Source organism: Stigmatopora nigra, chromosome 17, assembly GCF_051989575.1.
Source record: "Stigmatopora nigra isolate UIUO_SnigA chromosome 17, RoL_Snig_1.1, whole genome shotgun sequence".
NCBI lineage: Eukaryota > Metazoa > Chordata > Actinopteri > Syngnathiformes > Syngnathidae > Stigmatopora > Stigmatopora nigra.
This window is the reverse complement of record NC_135524.1, coordinates 265,246-287,684: the sequence shown is the minus strand read 5'-3', so window position 1 is coordinate 287,684 and position 22,439 is coordinate 265,246. Positions and strand designations below refer to the sequence as shown.

Here is a 22,439-nt window from a genome sequence, read left to right as displayed (position 1 = left end):
CAAACTACTGTGTTTTGTCCCTTCCACCACGCCTTAGTTTGCAATTGAATTCAACTGTGGGCGCGCTCCCACAGCCGACATGTATAGCAACAAGTGTCCTCAGAGCCCACTTGAACTTCATTTGCGGGTTTGACAGCCCAAATGAAGCACGTAGATGCGGCGTGATGGCCACGAAGCCACCTTGGTGGGACCTATTATTGTGATTTTCTTTCAAAGTCGTTCATGGTGATTTTCATCTCTTTTCTCACTTTGTTGACTCAATAAGGAGATAACCCCTCCCTCCGTCTCCTCACTCTCCCTCTCCCTCCCTCTCCTCACTCTCCCTCTCTCTCCTTCCCTCCCTCTCCTAATCCTCCCTCTCTCTCTCTCCCTCCCTCCCTCCCTCCCTCCCTCCCTCCCTCCCTCCCTCCCTCCCTCCCTCCCTCCCTCCCTCCCTCCCTCCCTCCCTCCCTCCCTCCCTCCCTCCCTCCCTCCCAACCCCAGGACCCCCTCCCAACTCCAGGACCCCCTCCTTTCTCACTCTCCCTTTTTCTCGCCGTCCTGGCGTCTCCGTCACTGCGTACGGCGGACAGCGGACTCGCGAGGAGTAGCCGGCCAGACGACCCGGGACTAACGCCAGCCACGACCACCAGGACTCGGCCGGCCCAAGTGGTCACCACCCCAAAGCCTCCCGCTCAGCCCCCCCCCTACGCCCCCCGCCTCCATCCCATGGTCGTCCAACGCTCACGCTCGCCCCTTCCCCGAGCCCGCATGGAAGCGCCGCCCGGCCGGCGACGGTGCGTCCGCTCCCTCGCCGAACCTTTTGGTCCCGTCTGAGAAAGCGCAGGAGGAGAGAGGGAAAAAAAGGAGAAGGGTGGGGGCGGCGGCCACGGCGGCGGCAGTGGCAGCAGCAGTGGCAGCAGCAGCGGCGGAGGTGGAAAGCAGTCTGCGGGATCGCTTTGGCCCGGAAAGGATTTTTCTTTTGGAAGGTGGTGGAAAGCGCTCGGAGCAGTGCGCCGGCCGGGCTCATGAATTCGGACAAAAATGTTGACCTGGGCAGAGACAAAGGCATCATGCGGAAGAGAGCCTTGCTCCTTCGCAAGGGCTGCAGCTTCGAGATCACCAGGTACGTCCACGCCGTCCACCGTCCGACCCTCTGTCTCTGTATATTCCCTATTACAAAGTAGCGTGGGCTGCCGATGAGATTCCGCAAACAAATCCAAACTTGCTGGCCTTTGCGACCACCGCACGCACACCTGACTAGGCGAGTAAGGGGGCTGCCAGTGGGGTAGTCGTGGTGGGGGGCTTGCCTTTGCCCGGGAATGCCGCAAGATGGCTTCATCTAAGACAGGGATGGGGAACCCACGGCTCCCGAGCCCCATGTGGCTCTGTGGATGGCACATTGTCATGTGGCTTAAATTGTGAGTATGACTCTGAAGGAATAGCAGCATTGATGATAGCAATTGTTTCTGGCTATCTGTGTGAAAAAAAGCATCCCGAGCACTGATCCAACATGGACGCCGTCAGAGTTGCACGGCTATTTGGATTTAGGATTGTCTACAATGAAAGCTTACCAGGTTTTATTATGGCAATTTTGGCACTGCCTTTCTTGGATGTTTCCCTCCCCTGACCAGGCAAATGTAAATTGACCGAGAGCCGGTGACGTTGATAACCTACGTCCACATCCTCTCGCTCTCTCCTCTTTACGATGGCTTGAGTGGGTCACGTGACCGGGCAACTTTCCCGGAAGACCTTTCCTTGCCTGGTGGGTTATCAATCAGCCGCTTGAATGCCAGAGACTATCTCCTCCTCCTCCTCCTCGTCCTCCTCCTCCTCCTCCCTGTGTGTAAAAGGCAGGCAGGCACTCTTCGATCCATCGATTGGGGGAAAAAATATGAAATCATGCGTAGTTTGTGCATGGTACTTTGCAAATTTCCATCTGGAAGGCCTTAAATGGCGCTTAGCCTGTTTTGTCGGGGGGCACCTAATCACTCCCGTATGCGTCCGCATAGTTCGTCGACACGACGGAGCAGGCAGCCAATCGCCTTCATCTGTCTGTGCCGGAAAAAAAATAGACTGGAATGATGAGGGGAAAAAAAAGGCAAGAGTGTTTGATAGGAGCGTTATGTCAACTTTTACTCGTCAGCGGGAACATCTGCTTCCATTTTAAGGCATACCGACTTATTAAAAAGCACTCTGGGAAGGAAGGAAGGAAGGCAAAGGAAAAACATTTCCCATTCTAGTCGATTGGAGGCGGCAGGGAGGCGGGCGGGCCACGGGCGGGCCACGGGCGGGCCACGGGCGGGTGGCTTTTTTAGACCGCCGATGATACGGCGGCTACCTTCAATTAAAGCCCACGCCTGCCTGGCTGGCGTGCATAATGTTTGCAGCTCGAGGTCAATGCTTCACTTTGAAAAGTGGCTTTTTTTCCCTTGGCGCCATCTGCAGAGGAAGAAAAAAAAAGTTAGCCATTGACCCGTGTGAAGGGATAATCTTTATTCATTATTTTGAGATTATAAATACACTGTCGCTGCGTCCAATAAGACTTGACATGTATTTTTTATATCAGCAATAATTCACTGGCAGCCTCTTAAAAGTTCAAATAGGTCATCTAAACTCTCTCAAGGACTTCATCAAATATTATTGAGGTATTTTATTATTGAATGCAATGACAGTATTTGTCCACAGGAGGGCAGGGATTGCCATATTGTTGAGCATCCTCCATTCGTAGAACGGATGACAGGCAAAAAAGGAGGCTTTTTACTCTATTGTTATATACAACAAATACATAGCTTATCTATTCTATACAATAACATCAAATATGCCAGCTTTTTGGTGTTATCCAGTCCCACGCACTCGTACAAAGGGGACTGGGGGCGATTCTCTTGATGAAATATGAATGAGGTGTCCAGTAGTGTGAAGCCCAATTGCCCTTTACCTTTATTCATGTGTGTGCGCGCGCGCGCATTGTGGCTTTTGTGTGGCTTTTGTCTTTACCCGAGCTCTCGTTTCACCCCACGCTTTTGAGAATGAATGAATGAGCCTGAGGTCGGAGCCCACCTGCGAGTGAACCCCCCTCCCCATTTCAGAAGTGCCCTCTATTCGCTCAGGGAATTCTATCCATCCACCACATCATTATCTATGCCTTTGCTGACGGAAAATGTCACCAGTTTATCGTCCCCACCCCATCTAATGGATTGGACGTCTATCCACGTCCCCCACCCCCTCCCACTGCGGTGTTCCGGAAGCCCGAAGGCGATATCTCGCATCCTGACCTCGGCCGGCGCGCGCATTGAGAAACGTCGCTGACGTGACGGGGGCCGGGGAGGAGGGGGAGGGGCTTCTGCCGACTGCCTTTTTGGCTCCCGCTGAGCCCGCAAAACAAAAGAGAAAAAGTGTCGCCTTGGCGTACGCGCACGCGCCGTGGATGCACGGAGGGAGAGAGGGTGGCCTAGTCGCCTCGCCAATTAGCGCTCCCTCGTCCAACCACGCCTCGATGAGGAGGAGGATGCTGGCTTAGCGCCCAGTCGTCGGGGGAGGGGGCCGCTTCCGTCCCTCACTTGGTCGGCGGAGGAGACATGAGCGGCGTGGATCCCGCCTCCGCCAAACTGTTGACTTTCAATCAGCGGTAAAATGCCACCGTCGGCGTGCCCATCCATCATGCATGCTTGCTTTTATTTTCATTTCCAGCATCCGTCGCACGCCGGCCCGCTCTTTGGCTTTTTTTCGCCGGCCGCTTCTCCGACGGCGGCGTGACGCTCATCCAACTTAATTCAATCAGCGGCGCGCGTTGGCTAGGGAGGAGCTTTCTCTCGGGAGAGAAGAAAAGCGGCCGTGGCCCAGAGACCCAAACGCCGCCGCCGCCGCCGCCGTCCGTCCGTGGCGCCTCCCCGCCGTTTGCTTTTCCAATGTGTTGAACGTCCGATCCCAGCGTGTCCCCATCTTAAAATGCACGGCGTTAAATGTTTCCGTGACCATCCGACTGTCTTTAGTGGATTCCAAAAGCTAGCGTTTAGGTCAAATCCCGTGGCTAAATCCTCAGCAATGAGCTAAGAAAGAATGTGAACGGCTACGGTTGGCCGGCATGGGCTCCGGCACCCCCCGCTCTTGTCTACGTTAGCTTTATTATACGTGCCGACCTAGCTTCGTGCTTTACAAAATGGCACAGCACACAAAGTTTGTGGTGGAATTTTGGATGGGCCGCAAAAGTCAACATACGGCGCAAATGTGACCAACGTCTGACTTTTTGGATGGAAAACCCGTTGGATTTGCCATTGACCAAATGCTTGCTCCTTTCTCTCCGTTGCAGCTCGGCCTCCGAGGACTTGGGCTGCCGGCGCGGAGACTTCAGCAGGAAGCACTACGGCTCCGTGGAACTGGTGAGTGACTCCTCGTTGACCATTGCTCCATTTTGCGGCGGGGGAGGGTTCCGGCGCCCAAGGCAAAAAAAAGGCCCAAGTGCCATTGGCCGTCCGGGCCATGGTCCTCGTCGTCCTCGTCGCCGCGTTGACGGCCGTCAATGTTGTCGAGTCATTGTCGTTTGTGACGTGGCGGCGCTTCCTTAAAGGCCAGAGAGACGGCTTGTTGAGTCAGATTAGCCCTTCGGGAGGGGGGGGGGGCACGCTGACAATCAGCGGCAACAGACGCCTAGCGCCGATTCTGCGGCTCATCAGGATGAGGTCACGGATGGCCTCAAAAATAAAAGACTACTTAGTCATGACAGGAGAGTTTGTTGGCATCCCGACGCCATGAGCTAGCATTTGTTTTCTAAAGGAAGCCCTGACTTTCCATAGCCCAAGCGTCTCTCAAATGGCCTTTGTGTGGAAACTTTTTGGCCAACTTTTCACCAAAATCTATCACGTTGACTGCATAGCCACCTTTGTCTCCTTCAATTGGACTGGCAATGGCATATGAGCACGTGTTGGAAAGTATGCTTTTTGGATTTGCGCTGGTCGAAAAGGCAAGTGAAGGCCGGCCAGTGGCGAGCGGCAGGCGTCCGCAGGCGTCCGCGGGCGTCAGACGGACACGCACGCGCATGGCGGGGGTGTGGGTGGGTGAACTAATCCAAAGTGACAGCGCTGACAAAAAGCCTCCGGGGCAAAGTGGGTGCATGGCAGACGTGCTCCACTTGGAGCACATTTTCACACTCAAATCATATTTTTTCTTCTTCTTCCATTTATTGGCCCCCGATTGAACGTTCCTTTGCCCCGGAATGAAGATGGCAAACCAGTCAAATCTACCCGAGAACATTTCTCCCCAAATGATGGTCGGTAGGTGAGTGAGTGTTTATGCTAGCCGTGGTGGAAGGCCCATCCATCTTCATGAAAAATGCAGTAGTAAAGGGAAGCTGGCTGGGGATCAAGGTGTTTGCCACACCCACCATCTGTTGCTCCGACGCCTCCGTCGCTTTTGCCGCATCTTGACAATGACCTCTGCCGGAAAGGGGTGGGGGGGGTTGCGTTGTTGCCTGTCACCAGGCACCAGTCACACACGCACCCAGTTGCCTGGTGACCCTCGCTCTGCTATTGTATCTTGATCTGCCTCTCAATATGTGGCGTACGCATTGTGGATTTGGACCCCTCATAATATGACGCCGCCGTTGGGACAGGCCTTGTATTTGGGTGTTGTCCCCGTGCCCGGGTGGCTTTTCTGCGGGTGCCCCCACACCATCCGACGCTCCTAAAAGTCGGTCGGTGGTCCGTAAAGGGTTAAAGTGGTCGGAAGGGCAAAATGTGGGCCATTCTGGGGTGTGTCTGGAAGCAAATGTTTTGAATTGGATGCATTGGTGTGTCCTTTTTCCCGGCCAGCTGATCTCCAGCGATGCGGACGGGGCCATTCAGAGGGCGGGACGCTTCAGGGTGGAGAACGGCTCCACAGATGAGGTAGGCCACCACCATCAAGAGCACACCTTTGACGGGGGCCACCAAAAAAAACCAAAAAAAGCATAGATACTAAATCCCAGCGCCGGCCGTTGTTTTTGTGACGAGCAGAGTTCGGATCACGCTCCCGGAACCTGGCGGCGTAGAACCGACGTCCACCTGGAAAACCCCGAGTACCACACCCGATGGTTTTTCAAGTACTTTCTGGGTAAAGGTGAGTCCAGGCAAAATGGAAAAGCCGAGGCACGCCCTTTTCTTTCTGTTTGTTGGGAGATCCGTCCGTGTCTGAATAAAAATGGTGTTTCCTGGCAGTACACCAGAACTACGTGGGCTCGGACGGCGAGAAGAACCCCTTCTATCTTTCGGTGGTCCTGTCCGATCAGAACAACCAGCGGGTCCCGCAGTATCGGGCCATCCTCTGGAGAAAAACGGTCAGCCCCTCCGTGTCCATCTCCCGCATTTCCTCAAGGTGGGGGACGACGCACTGAGCACCGCTGACCACCGCTGACTTTGTCCCAACAGGGCACGTTGAAGATCAGCCTTCCTTACAGTCCCACCAAATCACTATCGGTCAAGTCCATCCTGAGGTGAGCAGCACACGTGCGTGCGTGCGTTGGCTACGAATTGCTGTCTGGTGGGTGTGTTTGTTCACCATCTTGCTTTTGACAGCGCCATGAACATGGAGCGCTTTGAGAAAGGCCCGCGGGAGATCCTCAACCCCGACATTCAGAAGGTGGGTAGCTCAGTCGGTCGGCGGAGCCACATTTGCGCCTCGACGTCTGTTTGCCGTACTCATTTTGTGTCCCATCCCCCCCCCCCCCTTCAGGATCTGCTGGTGTTGGAGGAACAAGAGGTAAGAATTGAAGATGTTGGATGGAGCGCTGAGCCCCGACTGACGCCGCACCGTCCGTCCCGCCGTCTTTGCCCAGGGCTCGGTCAATTTCAAATTTGGCATCCTCTTCGCCAAAGACGGCCAGCTGACCGACGACGAGATGTTCAGCAACGGTAGGCGGCCCGAGGCCAAAAAAAAAAAAAAGCTCTCGGCTATTTCCCCGGGTTTTGCTATCTTGTCAGAAATGGGCAGCCGAGGCTTTGACAAGTTCCTCAAGCTGCTGGGCGACACGGTCACGTTGCAAGGATGGGCCGGTTACCGGGGAGGCCTGGACACCAAGAGTAAGTCACGGGAAATATCGGGGCCGCCCGCTACGTCACAAAGTGGAGCATTTGATTCATTCCTTCTTCCAGACGACACTACAGGGATGCAATCCATCTACACGGTGTATCAGGGCCACGAGCTGATGTTCCACGTGTCCACCTTGTTGCCCTACTCCAAGGACAACAGACAACAGGTTCGCTGACCTCCGCGTCCGCCTCCGCCGGGGTGATGTGGTCTCACGCTCTTCTTTGCGCTCAGGTGGAGAGAAAGCGGCACATCGGCAACGACATCGTCACCATCGTGTTCCAGGAAGGCCACGGCGACGACGACGCGGCCTCGGCGGCGTCCTCGGCGGCGTCCTCTTCTTTCAAACCCTCCATGATCCGATCGCACTTCACTCGTATCCTTGCGCCGTTGTTGCTATCTTGCACGGCCGCTTTTTCCTTGACCGGCGCCCGCCGCAGACATCTTTGCGCTGGTTCGATATCACGGCCAGAGCGACAGTTACAGGTCGGGAGCGGCGTTTGGGCCGGTGGAAACCACGCGGTGTCTCTACATTCTTTTTTTTTGGTTTCGTGCCTCAGGTTGAAGATTTTTTCCGAAGAGAGCGTGCCGCTGTTCGGACCGCCTCTGCCGTCGCCGCCCGTCTTCACGGATCATCAAGAATTCAGGGATTTTTTACTGGTCAAATGTAAGACGGCTTTTCCCTGCGCCGTCCGTGTTTGTGCTTTTGTCAAAATGGGAGGAGTTGGCCAACATGTCTTTTTGTGTCCGTGCAGTAATCAACGGAGAGAAAGCCACTCTGGAGACGCCCACCTTTGCCCAGAAGCGCCAGAGGACCTTGGACATGTTGATCCGTTCTCTCTACCAGGACCTGGTGCCGGAGCTGCATAAGGTAGGAGGACTCGGGTCCCGGAGCAAAAACAAAGACGCAACTATTGCACCCCCGCCACAGCCACTGCTGCTTCCCCCTGAGAAGCTTGTGCTTTGCTTTGTGTCTCCTCTCCGCTCCGCCATCTGTGTCCATCATTTTAGGTCCCCTTTTCCCCCCAGAACATGTTGAACCGCCGCTCCTTCAGCGACGTGCTGCCCGAGTCTCCAAAGTCGGCGCGCAAAAAGGAAGAGGCGCGGCAGGCCGAGTTTGTCAGGATAGGTCAGGTGAGGAAACGCCGCGCTCTCTCATTTGATTTGGGCGGTGCTCTCATTACGTCCTTGCCAGGCCCTGAAGCTGAAGACCATCGTGCGAGGCGACGCGCCCACCAGCCTGGTGACCACCGGCCTGTGTCGGAGGGAGCCCTGGGAGTCGCAGTCCTTCTGCGTGGGCTTCCCCCACGAGGTGGTGTGCGCCGACTCGTGGGGGCGCTCCCTGTTGGTGGCCGCCGAGGCGGCGGGGCTTCTGCTTCTGGACGGTGAGACAAAAACAGACATGTGTTGCTTTCTCCAGCCGGCGGCCATCCCACATTTGTCTAAAACGTTTTTTTTGTTTTTTCCTTCCCCTCTGCAGGCCCCGAAGCGGCGGCGCCGCCGCCTTCGTCCGGCAGCGGTGAGCCACGCCGCCCGTCTTTCTTTGTTTTCCCCCGGGAATGACCAACTCCCGGTTTTTGCCCGGCAGAGGCTCACAACATCCCGTCGTCGTCACCGCCGCCGTCGTCTTCAGCGCCGGTGCCCGTGTTGGACAAGACGCTGCCGGTGAAGCAGATGCACGTGGTGGAGCCTCAGGACCTGCTGATCACCAGGGCGGACAAAGGTCAGGAACATTACAGACACTTCAAATGGATCCCAAATCTGTGAGCACCACCTCTAACGTCCCCCCCCCCCCTTCAATGGCGGCCACTTATTGCCTTTGCCAGGGAAGGACGCCCGGCTGTACGTGTTCCGGCTGAGCGCGCTGCGCACGGACTTGGAGGAGCGCCAGCCGCCCCGCGGCAAGTGTGACTGCCGGGAGAATAAGCTGGAGAAAACCAAAGGTGGGCGTCTTTTGGACGACTTTTGGACCTTTTTGCTCATACGCTTGCTATTTTGGGCTGACGCCCGCCAGGTTGTCACTTGTACTCCATCAACACGCATCACGGCTCGGAGCTGCGCATCGTGGCCGCCATCCGCAACAAGCTCCTCCTCATCACGCGCAAACGCTCGGAAGGCTTGGCCGATTCGCCCGTGGAAGACTTCCAATACATCCGGGTACGTACTCGGACCGGGGCGGAATGGCCGGCCGGGTGACAACAAAACCCGTCAACCGCCCCCCGCAGGAGATCTGCCTGTGCGACCCGCCCGCCGTGATGGCCTTGGTGGACGGCCCCACGGGCGAAAACGACCACATGATCTGCGTGGGTTACAAGCATCAGTTCGACCTGATCAACGAGAGCACGGGCGACGCCTACAGGCTGCACCACGTGGACGCCAACAGGGTAGGGTGGCGGGCGGGCGGGCGGCTCATTCCTCTCTCAACTAACCCCCCCCCGTTCGCCCACAGGTCCATTTCGTAGCGGCCATCGACGTGTACGAGGACGGCGAGGCCGGCCTCTTGCTGTGCTACAACTGTGAGTAGGCGGCCGGGCGGCATACGACGACGGGGCACTGCGGATTGGTGGGATTCCCATTGTCGGCCTTTCGCAGATATCTGCACGTACAAGAAAGTCTGCCCGTTCAACGGCTCCACGCCCATGATCCAATCCAACGCCTCCGACTTCCACTTCACCTGGAACCAGATGCCCAACGCCATCGGTACTTTGTCTTGCCAAAATGTCCCTTTTTCTCAACGAGATGAGCCTTGTTTTGTACTTTTGCCGCAGTCTGCGCCTTCCCCTACATCCTGGCCTTCACCACGGACTCCATCGAGATCCGGCTGGTGGTCAACGGCAACCTGGTTTACACGGCGGTGGTCCCGGAACTGCAGCTGGCTTCGTCACGGGTCAGTGCTCTCTCTCTCTTTCTCTCTCTCTCTCTTTTGCTTTGCGCGTTATGCTTTAGGAACACGATTCATTCATTGACATAATATACAGAAGGGAAATACATTGATGGACAGGCTATGATCTTTATCATTAGGTGAAAGTGTCATTTATTCAGGCCAATTAGTATTTGTTGAGCCGCCAATCGTTTTGCCGCTCCATTATTCCATTCACCGAGCTATACTTTAACGGCGAGATTAAAAAGTGAGGGAAAAAAAGTTCAAAGATGAAAGATTAGCGATGAGGATATTAAAGAAAAGGATAGCAACGATGACAATGATGAAAGTATCTTTTGAGAGGAGTATCAAAGAGGTCAAAGAGTCGGCCGTCGATGTCAATTGGCCACGTGGCATGAAGGAGATTGAGGTCAACGGCGAAAAGTTTGACATAAAACGCGGGCGCGCCAATGTCATATGAACAAAGCGTTGATTAGTTCTATGACATAGCCTGGCCACAGACCACAGGGTAGCAAGCAAAGCAAAGACTTTCATGCTAAGCAGTAAAGTGCGCGCCGCGCTCGCTCAAGCTTGGGATGGGTGGGTCTTAACTTCTCATCCATTGTTTTCTCTCGGAATATTATGATTTTAGTGGCGTGCTAACCGGGTGTCCTTCTTCTCTCCCGCGTGTCCCCGGCAGTCCGACATCTACTTTGTGTCGTCGGCGGCGGTCAGCTCGGCGTCCAACTGCAATTCCAGGGAGAGCAGCTCGCAGACGTCGTCGCCGCAGTCGCCCGGCGCCCACGAGATGCCCCTTTTCCATTCGCCGCTTGGAGACGGTAATGGTCTCATTTTTAATTGTTCTTCTCTCTCTCTCTCCCTCTCTCCTCGTCCCTAAATGTAGATTGCGTTTTGTCCCCGGTTCAGACTCTATACGGATCCCCTACGGTACCAAGCTCTCGCCGTACTTGGCAAAGGACGCCGAAGGTATCGTTACGCCGCGTCCCCAAATTTCCCGTCACCCTCCCTCGCCACGGTTCACTTGAAATGGGCCCCAGAAACGTTTTCTAGCCACGTCTGCACCCCCCCCCCCCCTCTCATCATCGCCGTCTTTTTTTCATTCGCGAAAAAGGAGGACACGCGATAGTTTCTTTTCGTACGGCTGACATTTAATGTATTGATTCTTGCCGTTATTGCACATTTACGTGATGGCCGCCGCGGTGGTGTCGTGGTCCCGCAGGCGAAGCAGCATGCAAGCATATCTTCTTGATTCCTCTGTGCAACCTGGTGGGCCGCAGCATCGAGAGAGCCCTGTCCTCGCCGCCGGTCAGCAAGGCGGCCGGCTCCACGGCGGCCGTGACGGCCGTGACCACGTCGGCGCTGGCCAGCGTCCCTCCCCTGGTCGCCGGCGCCCCTTCCTTGTCGCTGTCGCGGATGGAAATCAAGGAGATAGCCAGCCGCACCCGCAAGGAACTGCTCGGTAAGTTCGCTCTTGTATTCCTATGGTGACGGAAATAAGAGGGGAAAACAGTTACTATACGCAACAATGGCAGTCGGCTATATTGTGGATTTCTATACCATTTGGTGGCCAAATTTATTTAAATTTGGCCAAATGTAATTGCTTTTGAAAGGTCTGACGGAGGAACCCAGCAGCAGCAGCGGCAGCAAAGCGGAGAGCAAAGCGGAGAGCGGCGCGTCCAAGGCCAGGAAGAGCAGCAAGAAGAACGCCTTGAAAGAGAAAGCGCTCACCTCCACCAACAGCGACGACGACAGGTCAGTCGCTCACAACGTCCGATCCCCAGATCTAGGGACAGCCGCAATTTGGCTGTGTGGAAAAGTCGACGTACTTTCCGCTGACTTTGTCCACGCTCTTCTCTGCACTCAGGTTGCACTCGGAGCTCTGCGACTCGGACGCTTCGGCCGCCTTGGAGGGCGAGTCGGCGACCTCGGCGGCGGCGGCGGCGCCACCGCCACAGCCTGGGCCTCTCGACGCCACCTTTGCGCTCAGCGTGACCCTGGAGGAAGACATCCTTGATCTCAAGTAAAGACAATCCCATCACGCAAAACCCACCTTGTCCTTAAAACGCTTTGATATTTTTGGAACGGGCATTTGGCGTGCCGGACGGACCATGCTTGGATTCGGCGACTGAACACGGCCGGGCCGCTTGGCTAAGTGGTGAGGCCGAGCGTCGGGCTGGCTCGCACCCGCGGAGCACCGGCTGCGTGCGTGGCTTGGCATCCCGGTCATGGCACATCTTCTACGACCAAGGGCAATTGGCTCAAGTCATCACTCGCCATCGGCCGAATGGAGGTGAGTCATTGATTGTTGGCCTTTTTTGAGTGTGAGGCTTGGCATTTCCATTTTTTTCAGGTTAAGAAATGCGCTTTGAGTGTTGGAGTATGCTGGGACTCGGGCACCAAACACGGACGGGTGCATTGGCTAAGTGGTCAGTGCGTCAGTCTGGTGGCTATGGAGCTCTAACCGCGAGGCTTCACATCCCGGCCTCCAAACACTAACTCTGATGTTAGCTTTTGACAAGCGGTGGGATCTCAAAATGACACTATTTCTATTAGGGTTCCGTGGCCCGAATGCTAAGTGCGTTGCCTTTGGAGCGTCTGGCTGCGTGCGTAGCTACGCACGCAGCATTCAAGCTTCGGGACCCTAATAGAAATAGTGTCATTTTGAGATCCCACTGCTTGTCAAAGGCTAACATCAGAGTTAGTGTTTGGAGGCCAGGATGTGAAGCCACGCGGTTAGAGCTCCATAGCCACCAGACTGACGCACTGACCACTTAGCCACTGCTCCCGTCCGTGTTTGGTGCCCGAGTCCCGGCATACTCCAACACTCAAAGCGCATTTCTCAACCTGAAAAGATAGAAATGCCAAGCATCACACCCGAAAAAGGCCAACAATCAATGACTCACCTCCATTCGGCCGATGGCGAGTGACCACTGTAGCACTTGAGCCAGTGGACGGCCTTTGGTAACATAAGAGCTCACGGCACCGGGATGTGAACCCCCACGCAGCCAGAGCTTCCACGGGTACGAGACGGACGCCATAAGCACTCATCCAAGGATGTCCGTCTTGAGAGAGCGGGCCTTTTCTTTTGATGTGACCTGTATTTCTTAACCTGAAATGATAGAAATGGCAAAAGTTACACACTAAAACCTGAAACGTTTCTACACAAGTTGTGCAAAGTTTGAGGTCATTCCAACGCAAAGACTCCAAATGATTGGCCCACAAAAGGAGCTGAGACATTCAGAAACAGCCCGTTAACGCTACGGCGCATGCGGCCTTTATCTTACCGTCCGGGGCTCTCTCCGTCCGCCAAGTGCCATTTCCCAGCTGCCGCCGCCGCCGTCACCACGGTCGTCATGGTGGTCTTGAGATGTTTCCATAGAGGGTGAACGGAGCTTCCGGTCAAAGCGCCCGTTTCAAAGCGGAAGAACCTGCGGTCAAGAAAAACGTGGAGTCACATTACCAAAACGTTCCAAGCAAATTGTTGGTAGCAGTATGGACAATTGGAGACGTTTCCACTTTGCCTGTGAGCCATTTAGCAGACCCCCCCCCGCAAGCCCCTTTTGCTACCTCCCCCTCGACCCCCCCCCCCCCCCGCAAGCCCCTTTTGCTACCTCCCCCTCGACCCCCCCCCCCCCCCCCTCCTGTGGACTGTCGCTGAACTTCTGTGCTATCGGAACAAAAGAAAATGAACACCAAGTGTCTTAAGATATTGTACCGCCATGGTTTTAATGCCAAGTACTACTTGTAAATGTTTGTGTATCAAATGTGGCCTCAAATGGTGAAGCAGAGCTGATCCCTTACCATGAGATATTATTATTCTTCCAACAATGATTATTGGAGCAGTTATTTGAAAGGAATGCTGTAGACCGACCGCCGCTGTGAAAGTTGCTCTTTCTGGTCCTTCATATGTCATAAATATTTATGAAATTTGTTTGCGTGTCAAGTTTGTTGGGGAGTCCTTGAAAAAATGACGATAAAAGGCATTTTAAAAGAATGATTATGTTGAAAAAACAAGACGGCAGTAAGGCTTTTTTTTTTCTTAAAAAACGACATCGTATAGTAAGGCTAAAAAGCCTCACTATACTATGTCAGGTCCGTAGGTCAAATGATTTTAGAGCTATTGAGGCCAGAAGCACGAGATTTGAAAAAAAAAACATTTAAAATCATTCTTAAATTATATTTTTTAAAACGGTTAAACCCAAGTGCAAATTCTCAACAGGTGGAACCATATAAGAAAGACACAAATGTATACTGTTGATAAAAAGAGGCATTATTTGCTGTCTGTTTCCTCAGCTTGAGCGTGGGTTCGTGCGTGACTTCGCAAGTGTCCCTTCTGAGAGAATCTTTTGTCACACGTCGAGCAGACGAAAGGTTTCTCTCCGGTGTGGGTTCTGGCGTGTATCTTCAAGCTTCCCTTCTGGGTGAAACTTTGACCACAGTCCAAACACGAGAAAGGTTTCTCACCCGTGTGTGTTCTAGTGTGCTTTTTCAAGTTTCCCTTTTCGGAGAACCTCTGGGCGCAGACCAGGCAGGCAAAGGGTTTCTCTCCCGAGTGTGTTCTGGTGTGTTTCCGTAAGCTTCCCTTATCCGGGAATCTTTGTCCGCAAACGGAGCAGGCAAATGGTTTCTCGCCGGTGTGGACTCGGGTGTGTTTTCTCAGGTTCCCTTTTTCGGAGAATCTCTGTCCGCACACCGAGCAGGCGAAAGGTTTCTCGCCCGTGTGTGTCCTGCCGTGGTTCCTCAAGCTGCCCTTTTCGGAGAAGCTCTGGCCACAATCCGCACAGGTAAAAGGTTTTTCTCCAGTGTGCGTTCTCGTGTGCGTGGTCAGATGGCTTCGCTGAGAGAATCTTTGATGGCAATGTGAGCAGGCAAAGGGTTTCTCGCCGGTGTGCGTCCTGCTGTGCGTTGACAAATTACTCCTGTTTGAGAATCGCTGAGCGCAAACCGGACAAGTAAACGGTTTCTCGCCGGTGTGGGTCCTCGTGTGTATTTGCAAGCTCAGCTTGTGAGAGAATTTTTGATCGCAGACGGAGCAGGGGAAGGGCTTCTCGCCGGTGTGCGTTCGCGTGTGTTGCCTCAAGTTTCCCTTTTCGGTGAACCTTTGACCGCAAATGGAGCAGGCGAACGGCTTGTCGCCGCCGTGGCTCCTGCGGTGACTCTTCAAATGGACTTTTGCGGAGAATTTCTCCTGGCAGAATGAGGCGCCGGCGTGGCTCCGCGTGTGACTGATCAAATGAGACTCGAGGCCAAAGCTTTTCCCACACCGAGAGCATTTCCAGTGTCTCTGGCGGCCTTCAAAGTCCTCGTCCAAATCCTCCTCATCGTCGTCGTCGTCGTCATCGTCCCGAGGCGAAAGTGACGTGGCGTCGTCGGTATCCGACAGCGGAGCCATGAGACGGGCTTCTCGGGATTCCTCCACGGAGTCCCGGTCTGCTCCCCCGCCGCCGCTCTCGCTCGGACCTTGGTCCTCGCCGCTGGACGCGAACCACTTGTCGATGTATTCCTCCCGCTCTTCTTCTTTGATGGAGGCGGGCCGGTCGTCCTCCTCTTTTTTAACGGAGGCCGAGAGCAGCTCCGCTCTTTCCTCCATCGGCCCGTCTTCCGCTTCGTCCTTGATGACGAAGGGCTCCTCCCTCCCTGCAAGACACCACAAGACGACATATCCTTTTTGCATTTTACAGTTTCTGAATGAAATGCATCATCAGGGCGACCCCCTGGGGGGGGGGGGGGGGGGGGGGGCAGGTGCGGCCTGTGCCGATTGCACCCTCCGCCCAAAACTCCGCCCCTGAGTGAAGATGAGAGAAGGACCCTTGCAAACCTGCAAGTGGAGGCTGCAGAAGATGCAATTCTGCCGCCGCCGCCGCCGCCGTTGATGTTCTTGTGGAGCTCATTTCCCCCAGTCGCTGTTGTCTTTGTTAGCAAGTTTAGCTCAAGTCTTCTAAGATAAGTCGGCTGCCAAGCTTCGGTGTGCAAGATGATCTCGGGATCGGCCTTTCTCTCTGGGAGACGTTTATGTTAACAAAGGAATCCGGAGCGTAAACGCGGAGGCAGCCCCGACAAGGTATCCCAGAGAAAACGACCCACAATCCTTTACGGCAGAGAAGACGTCATCACTAGTTGCCATTGCGTCCGATTACCCCAGTGCGGCGTTGTTGTTGTTGTTGTTGTTGTTGTTTTTTCGACTTTGTAGATCATCTCTCTTTGGCTTTATCAGTGAAAAGCTGTCCCAGAGTCGTTCGAACGCCTGCCGATGTGTTTCGTTAGCCGTCCTACTAGTAGAACGAATTTATATTACAATTTGAATGTCATCAAATAACGACTTCAATTTTGGAGTCTGTGTTTTTGATCTCATACTCTCGGGAAAATATAGATATTAAAATCTCATTTTTTTTTATCATCTTTATTGAGTTCGGCGTTGGGTTTGTGCTTGTGGCAGGAAGTTGGTCCAAATGGAGTTGCCGTACATGGTCCGCCTCAGCAGGCTCGATGCACAAATGCTAGCTAGCCCCAGGACTTCACTCCTTGTGTTAGTTCGGTTGATTTTTTTTTTTGGCTTTATTTAATACCGAACGCATGACGGCACCGTCACCCCTCGACCTGAGCCAAAGACATTTTGTTCATTTTTATTGGCTGCTCCCGCAGCAGGTCGAAGCCTCGCAGCTAGCATAGCTAGCTAACAAAGACAATCGTTTGTGATCATCGCTTGCATTTGGCGTGTAAAATGTGCTCCAGACAGACTGCAAAGTTGGAGGTGGAACTTCTTGGAGCAAACGAGGAAGCGGGACGTCCTCTACACGCAGCCTTGGACGAGAAGCGTCCTCCAAAAGGTTTTGCACTTCACATCACCCTTCAACCGAGTCGTATTTGTTATTATTTGACTCTGACGTCCAGTCAGCGCAGAATACGTTGCAATTGGCGGTGTCCATTTCATCCCGATTGAAAAGATTCCTGTCGATGGGCCACGATGCAATCAATACGTGTAATTATTTTTGCTAAAACATCATAGCACAATTATGGCAGTAAACTGCTTCAAAAATGGATCATGGTTAACACTTTCCTGCCACTGACAAAGTGACAGAATAGTCCACCCATTCATACTGGTTCATAAATAATCGACGGCGTCCCAATCTATGCAATTCACTAAAGCACGACCTTGCGGTTGACTTGAGTTTTTTTTAAGTCTGACCTTAGCAGTCACAGGCACATTTTCTGTTTGTCTTGAAGGCATCGGTAAGGAGGAGGATGAGGAAGACTTCCCTGGCATCAAAGAGGAAGAGGAGGAGGAAGAGATCGCCGACGCGCCTTCCGTCAAAGTCCTTTTGAAGAACGAAGATGAAGCCAAAGGAGGGCCGGAATCCTCCAGTGCCAGTTCCAGCCCGGGTGACGGAGGATCGCCCGAAGAGTCCGGAGGCTCCAAACCACGTCCCGGGAGCGAACGGCCCAGGTGCTCCGAGTGCGGGAAAACCTTTGCCGACAAATGGGTTTTGAAGGTGCACATGAGAATCCACACGGGGGAGCAACCGTTCGCCTGCTCCCATTGCGATCAGAAATTCTCCTACAAGAACCATTTGACGGCGCACACCAGGACGCACACCGGCGAGAAACCTTTTGCCTGTTCCGCCTGCAGCCAAACCTTCTCGGACAAAGAGCAGCTGAGAACGCACAAAAAGACTCACGCGGCGGAAAAACCTTTCGCCTGTTCGTTTTGCGGCCAGGCCTTTGCCCTGAAGGTCAACTTCATCACGCACACCAGAATCCACACGGGGGAGAAACCCTTCGCCTGCTCCGATTGCGGCCACCGATTCTCTCATCGGAGCAAATTGACGGTGCACATGCGGACGCACACCGGCGAGAAACCTTTTGGGTGCAAAGTGTGTGGCGAGAATTTCTCCGACAGCAACGTGTTGAGGGAGCACCTGAAGACGCACGTGGGCGAGAAACCTTACGTCTGCGACATTTGCGGCAACAGCTTCTGCAACAAGGGGAACTTGACGACCCACATGAGAATACACAGCGGGGAGAAACCTTTTGCCTGCTCCATCTGTGGCCAGACCTTCACCCGGAGAGACCATTTGACGGCCCACACCAGAATACACACGTGGTAGAGGTGGGCTGTGCAATAGGCGCTCCAAATAACATTTTAACAAAGAAATTCTTTGGATTTCTTCTCCCGCTACTTTTCCAGCAGACAATAACAAAGGAGAAAGTATAAGATAAGCACTTGGTGTCACCTGCAGTTATTCACATACTGAATAGCAAAGTGTTGAGAATTTAATTAAAAGGTGGGGAAATGATGTATTTCTGGTCATTGTCAGAAACAATCAGTTCCATTTTCAGCACCAAGATGATACAAAGGAAGGTTAACGCTTCCTTTGTGGCACGAAACACGAAGAATATTCATTTAAATAAACATTTCCATTCCACCTCCAAACTATACTGTACTATATGCTTACATTTGCCATATCTGTCATTATTTCAGGGTATTATAATGATCAAACACTTCGTTCCATCCATCCGTTTTCACAACATATGATTCCCCTAAACTTGGAACGTGTGATGTAAGAACACATTTAAATGAACGTCTATCTTTAAATCTGGACAACTAATACTGGCAGCCTGGCATATTTAATGAGACACTTTCCAGTGCGAAAGTGTCGTTTTTTTTCTCCTTTAGGCTACGTGATGTCATTTGTACCACTGGGGCTACTGTAGCTTGTCATTGAAGATGCCTGCGCGTGCGCAGGACGGATGGTGCGGCCGCAACACATAACTGACTTCCACAGCAACATGGCGGCCCTGCTCTGTAAAGCGGCCAAAGGTGAGTGGAAAATCCGTCCAAACATTCTCGTGGTGGGCTGTGGGTTTACGTGGAACGTCTTCGGGCTGCTTTCACCTCCGCCGGCCGAGTCCGAGTCGTCACAGACCTTGCTTTTGCTACGTTAGCATCCCGGTTTTTGCCTAGCATTAGCATGATTTGCAGCCGCCAAACCAACTTTTCCGGTGACCGTGACGTCACCTGCATGACCTATGACCAGACGTTGAACTGTTGGCGAGCCAGCGAGTCTTGAAAGTGACCTTTCACCTAGTTAGCCTCCTGCTGCTTCTAGCTAGCCAATTCACTAAGGCTAGCTGCAAAAGCTCATGCGATAGGTCCCTTGGCCAATTGATCCACAAATGGTAGGTCTTAATGATCAAATAGACAAGCCTCCAACATACCTGTCAACCTCGAACCATTTGTGATCTTACCAAATTTTGTTTTCGCCCTTACATATATGTATAAATACATGGAAAATCTTACCACTTTACTTTTTTGTAAAAAATCACGAACAACAAGTAGACATAAACATGAAAGTAAACATAAACAAGGGAACAGGAAACGGAAATCACATGGTGAAAGTGTTACAAAACGAAATGTTTATCATGATCTTTTTTTTTTAGCCAATCAGAGGCGCCGGTACATATATCACTTGGCAGACATGCGTTTCCGGGAAGAAACAATGGCGGATGGTGAAAAATGGCTAGAAAGTGCCTTAATTTATTTTTTTTTCTCAAAATCACCGTTTAGCGTACCATTTTCATGTGTACAGCGTACCAATATAAAAATGGGCTTTCAGTTGTACCAATTACGGCGAGAACGTACCAGTTGACAGGTATGCTCCAAATACCCGTAGGAAATAATAGAAATGACAAAGATTTTTGAACAAAAGAGAGTGGATGGATTGATAATAACTATCAGTGAGTTGAACCGCCAAAACAAATATATAGATGCAATTGTCAATGACTTGCGATAAGCCTAGTTTCATACGTCTTATGGCGCCTAGCCCCACCCCTTGGGTCCAATCCCGGGATTGACACGGTGTACCCCTCCCTCAGTGGCCGGCACGCGTGGTTGTCGGCGCTTGTCCCGGCTGGCCGAGCTGCCCGAAACTCACTCCATGCTGCGGCAGACCTGTCGGGACTTTGCAGAGCGGGAACTGACGCCGGCGGCCGCCCGGCTGGACAAGGAGGGGACGTACCCGGCGCGGCAGGTACCGGACGCGGCCTCGCCGGGCGCCCTCTGTGTTGGCTGACTCCCACTCTTTAGATTTCAGAACTGGGAGCGCTGGGCGTGATGGCCATGGAGGTTCCCGAAGAGCTGGGCGGGGCCGGCATGGACTACTTGGCGTACAGCGTGGCCGTGGAGGAAATCAGTCGTGGCTGCGCCAGCACGGGCGTGGTGGTCTCCGTCAACAATGTGAGTTGTTGTAGCGAGCGTCACGTTCGCCGGTGAGCCGCGGCCCCACGCTCGTCTCCCGTGTGTGTCAGTCTCTGTACCTGGGGCCCGTCCTCAAGTTTGGTTCGGAGGCTCAGAAGGAAAAGTGGATCCCGCCTTTCACCGACGGCCAGAAGGTGGGCTGCTTTGCCCTCAGCGAGCCAGGTGAGGCGGAGCGCCGTTTTGCCGACCCGTCCGTCCCCTTCCTAACTAACGCGAGTGACGTCTTGCCCTCGCCCAGGCAACGGCAGCGACGCGGGCGCCGCCAATACGGTGGCGCGTCAAGACGGCGAGCACTGGGTCCTGAATGGCACCAAGGCCTGGATCACCAACAGTTGGGAGGCCTCCGCCGCCGTGGTTTTCGCCACCACCGACAAAAAGCTCAAGCACAAGGCACGGCGCCGACGGCCGTCTGGGGGAGGGCCCTGAAACCGGCCTGTCATCTGAAGAACACCCCCTCCCCTCTCCCTCTCCCTCCAGGGCATCAGCGCCTTCCTGGTCCCGATGCCCCACCCGGGGCTGTCGCTGGGCAAGAAGGAAGACAAGCTGGGCATCCGGGCGTCGTCCACCGCCAACATCATCCTGGAAGACTGCAGGATCCCGTCGGACCACATGCTGGGCCCCCGCGGAGCCGGCTTCAAGATCGCCATGGTAAGCGGTCGCGACCGAGCCGCCCGTGGCGGACGTCCCGTGACTCGGACGACGTCTGGCGCCCTCAGCAAACTCTGGACAGTGGGCGCATCGGCATCGCGGCGCAGGCGCTGGGCATCGCTCAGGCGGCGTTGGACTGCGCCGCCGATTACGCTCACAAACGCTGTGCCTTTGGATCGCCCATCGGGAAACTGCAAGCCATCCAGGTTGGAGTGGTCGCCGGCGTGGACCCCCTCCCCGCTTTTTTTCTCAGCCGCCTTTGTTTGCGCCGTAGTTCAAGCTGGCCGACATGGCGCTGGCCATCGAAAGCGCCCGCCTGTTGACGTGGAAGGCGGCCATCCTGCGTGACGCCGCCAGACCTTTCACCAAGGTAAAAAGCCTATTCTCCGCGCCAAAAATTGAACGTGGCCGCTATCCTATAGTAGTGGTTTGCAGACCGGAAAGGGCACTGACTCAAGATGGCCGACTGCTGATAACGTCTGTCCCCATTGGCAGTATTCATAGTGCTTTTTGTGTGCCTTTTTTTTTCTTCTTTTTTTTCCCATTGTGTGTGTGTAATGAACTCCCCGTAGACCTTGTGACAAGCATCTATCTAACTTGAGCTCCTTGTCGGTCCTCCAGGAAGCGGCCATGGCCAAGCTCTCCGCCTCCGAGGCGGCCACCTTCTGCGCGCACCAGGTGAGGCCTGCTTTGACGTTGTGGGTGGCCAGGTTCCCCCGGGTTCATTGGGCCGCCGCAGCGTGACCCATCCGACCCCCTCTCTCCCTCGTCAGGCCATCCAGGTGCTGGGCGGAATGGGCTACGTGAGCGACATGCCCGCCGAACGCCACTACCGCGACGCCCGTATCACTGAGATTTACGAAGGCACCAGCGAGATCCAGAGACTGGTCATCGGCGGCCAGCTCCTCAAGGACTACTCCACCTAGCATTACGGGGGGGCGCCGCTGCCGGGCGCTGACTCGTGCTAAACGTCAGCTCATTGGCAAGCGAATCCATTTTCCATGGATTGGACTGGTGACCCATGAGTGCTTCGGCTTGCATCTTTTGAAAGTAAAGGAGCATGGATGTGCCATGCCATCTTTTGGCTGGAGTTCATCATCATCATCGGGCTGTTGCCAGAATGTTCAAAGTGACTGTAAAGTTAATAGCATGACTAGATGAGTACTTGAAATGTAGTGGTGAAACTTGGATTGGTGAGTCAGCAGAAATGCAAACGTTGTCCGAAATTGGCCTTACTCTCGATGCCTTAAGAAAGACGTCTTGGCCACATCGCTGAAATGAATTTACAATAAAAGTGGTGTAAAGGATAGAGAATAGTTGCCCCTTTTTTGTTGTATTTCAACTGACAGATCCTATTTGTGGATTGTTGTTGTTTAGTGGGGGAAAGGTGTAGCGTTTTAAAGCCAACAAAGCCACTGCTATCCGTCTCATTCTGGCCCGAACTGGGACATACTGGCATCGGAAATATTGTCATGTTCAAAGTGAAAGCTAAGAGGCCCTCTGTTTATTTGACGCGTTGACGTCTCATGGCACGGTTAAAGGAGTAACGTTTGGGTGGCGAGTGGCGCCACTTCGGCACTCCGGCCGCCAGCGGGCGCGCTCGACTCCCTCGCGTCG

General features: G+C 53.8%; 4 protein-coding genes and 1 long non-coding RNA gene across 11 annotated transcripts; 3 read left to right on the top strand and 2 right to left on the bottom strand.

Moving 5' to 3' along the window:
- The first annotated feature begins 79 nt into the window (after positions 1-79).
- Positions 80-12,239, top strand: garnl3 (GTPase activating Rap/RanGAP domain like 3). Of its 5 annotated transcripts, none has more exons than XM_077737470.1 (31): positions 80-184; positions 484-1,105; positions 4,289-4,358; positions 5,787-5,861; positions 5,970-6,072; positions 6,171-6,289; positions 6,381-6,445; positions 6,528-6,591; positions 6,685-6,711; positions 6,788-6,863; positions 6,933-7,031; positions 7,104-7,207; positions 7,273-7,414; positions 7,479-7,524; positions 7,599-7,705; positions 7,794-7,909; positions 8,068-8,172; positions 8,234-8,423; positions 8,519-8,557; positions 8,627-8,761; positions 8,865-8,981; positions 9,053-9,195; positions 9,264-9,422; positions 9,488-9,554; positions 9,631-9,738; positions 9,807-9,925; positions 10,599-10,737; positions 10,826-10,885; positions 11,139-11,378; positions 11,530-11,671; positions 11,784-12,239. In XM_077737470.1, the coding sequence occupies exons 2-31, from the start codon at positions 1,008-1,010 to the stop codon at positions 11,941-11,943; spliced, it is 3,234 nt and encodes a 1,077-aa protein (XP_077593596.1). In that variant the 5' UTR covers positions 80-184; positions 484-1,007; the 3' UTR covers positions 11,944-12,239. The 5 variants fall into 5 exon arrangements, with proteins under 5 accessions (XP_077593596.1, XP_077593599.1, XP_077593598.1 ...); XM_077737469.1 differs by having other exon boundaries at positions 81-184; positions 8,050-8,172; XM_077737473.1 differs by lacking the exon at positions 10,826-10,885.
- Positions 11,052-12,224, bottom strand: LOC144210714 (uncharacterized). The gene is made up of 3 exons (XR_013329441.1): positions 11,970-12,224; positions 11,477-11,913; positions 11,052-11,398 (listed from the first exon to the last, which is right to left on the bottom strand). It is a non-coding gene; the product is annotated as an uncharacterized LOC144210714 (long non-coding RNA).
- Positions 12,240-12,834: 595 nt separating the features above from the next.
- Positions 12,835-15,993, bottom strand: LOC144210693 (uncharacterized). 2 transcript variants are annotated; one of them, XR_013329436.1, is made up of 4 exons: positions 15,738-15,993; positions 14,384-15,556; positions 13,204-13,347; positions 12,835-13,028 (listed from the first exon to the last, which is right to left on the bottom strand). XR_013329436.1 is itself a non-coding variant. In XM_077737501.1 (2 exons), exons 1-2 carry the CDS (start codon positions 15,808-15,810, stop codon positions 14,190-14,192), a joined length of 1,440 nt encoding a protein of 479 aa, XP_077593627.1. In that variant the 5' UTR covers positions 15,811-15,993; the 3' UTR covers positions 13,562-14,189. The 2 variants fall into 2 exon arrangements, 1 of the variants encoding a protein (XP_077593627.1); XM_077737501.1 differs by lacking the exons at positions 12,835-13,028; positions 13,204-13,347 and having other exon boundaries at positions 13,562-15,556.
- Positions 15,994-16,037: 44 nt separating this feature from the next.
- LOC144210702 (uncharacterized) lies at positions 16,038-18,213 on the top strand. Its single transcript, XM_077737528.1, has 2 exons — positions 16,038-16,746; positions 17,144-18,213. Exons 1-2 carry the CDS (start codon positions 16,641-16,643, stop codon positions 18,022-18,024), a joined length of 987 nt encoding a protein of 328 aa, XP_077593654.1. The 5' UTR covers positions 16,038-16,640; the 3' UTR covers positions 18,025-18,213.
- A 138-nt stretch (positions 18,214-18,351) lies between these two features.
- acads (acyl-CoA dehydrogenase short chain) lies at positions 18,352-22,136 on the top strand. 2 transcript variants are annotated; one of them, XM_077737504.1, is made up of 10 exons: positions 18,352-18,737; positions 19,793-19,947; positions 20,004-20,153; positions 20,225-20,336; positions 20,413-20,564; positions 20,652-20,822; positions 20,891-21,028; positions 21,097-21,192; positions 21,444-21,500; positions 21,596-22,136. In XM_077737504.1, exons 1-10 carry the CDS (start codon positions 18,668-18,670, stop codon positions 21,746-21,748), a joined length of 1,254 nt encoding a protein of 417 aa, XP_077593630.1. In that variant the 5' UTR covers positions 18,352-18,667; the 3' UTR covers positions 21,749-22,136. The 2 variants fall into 2 exon arrangements, with proteins under 2 accessions (XP_077593630.1, XP_077593632.1); XM_077737506.1 differs by lacking the exon at positions 18,352-18,737 and adding an exon at positions 18,986-19,096.
- Positions 22,137-22,439: the final 303 nt, after the last annotated feature.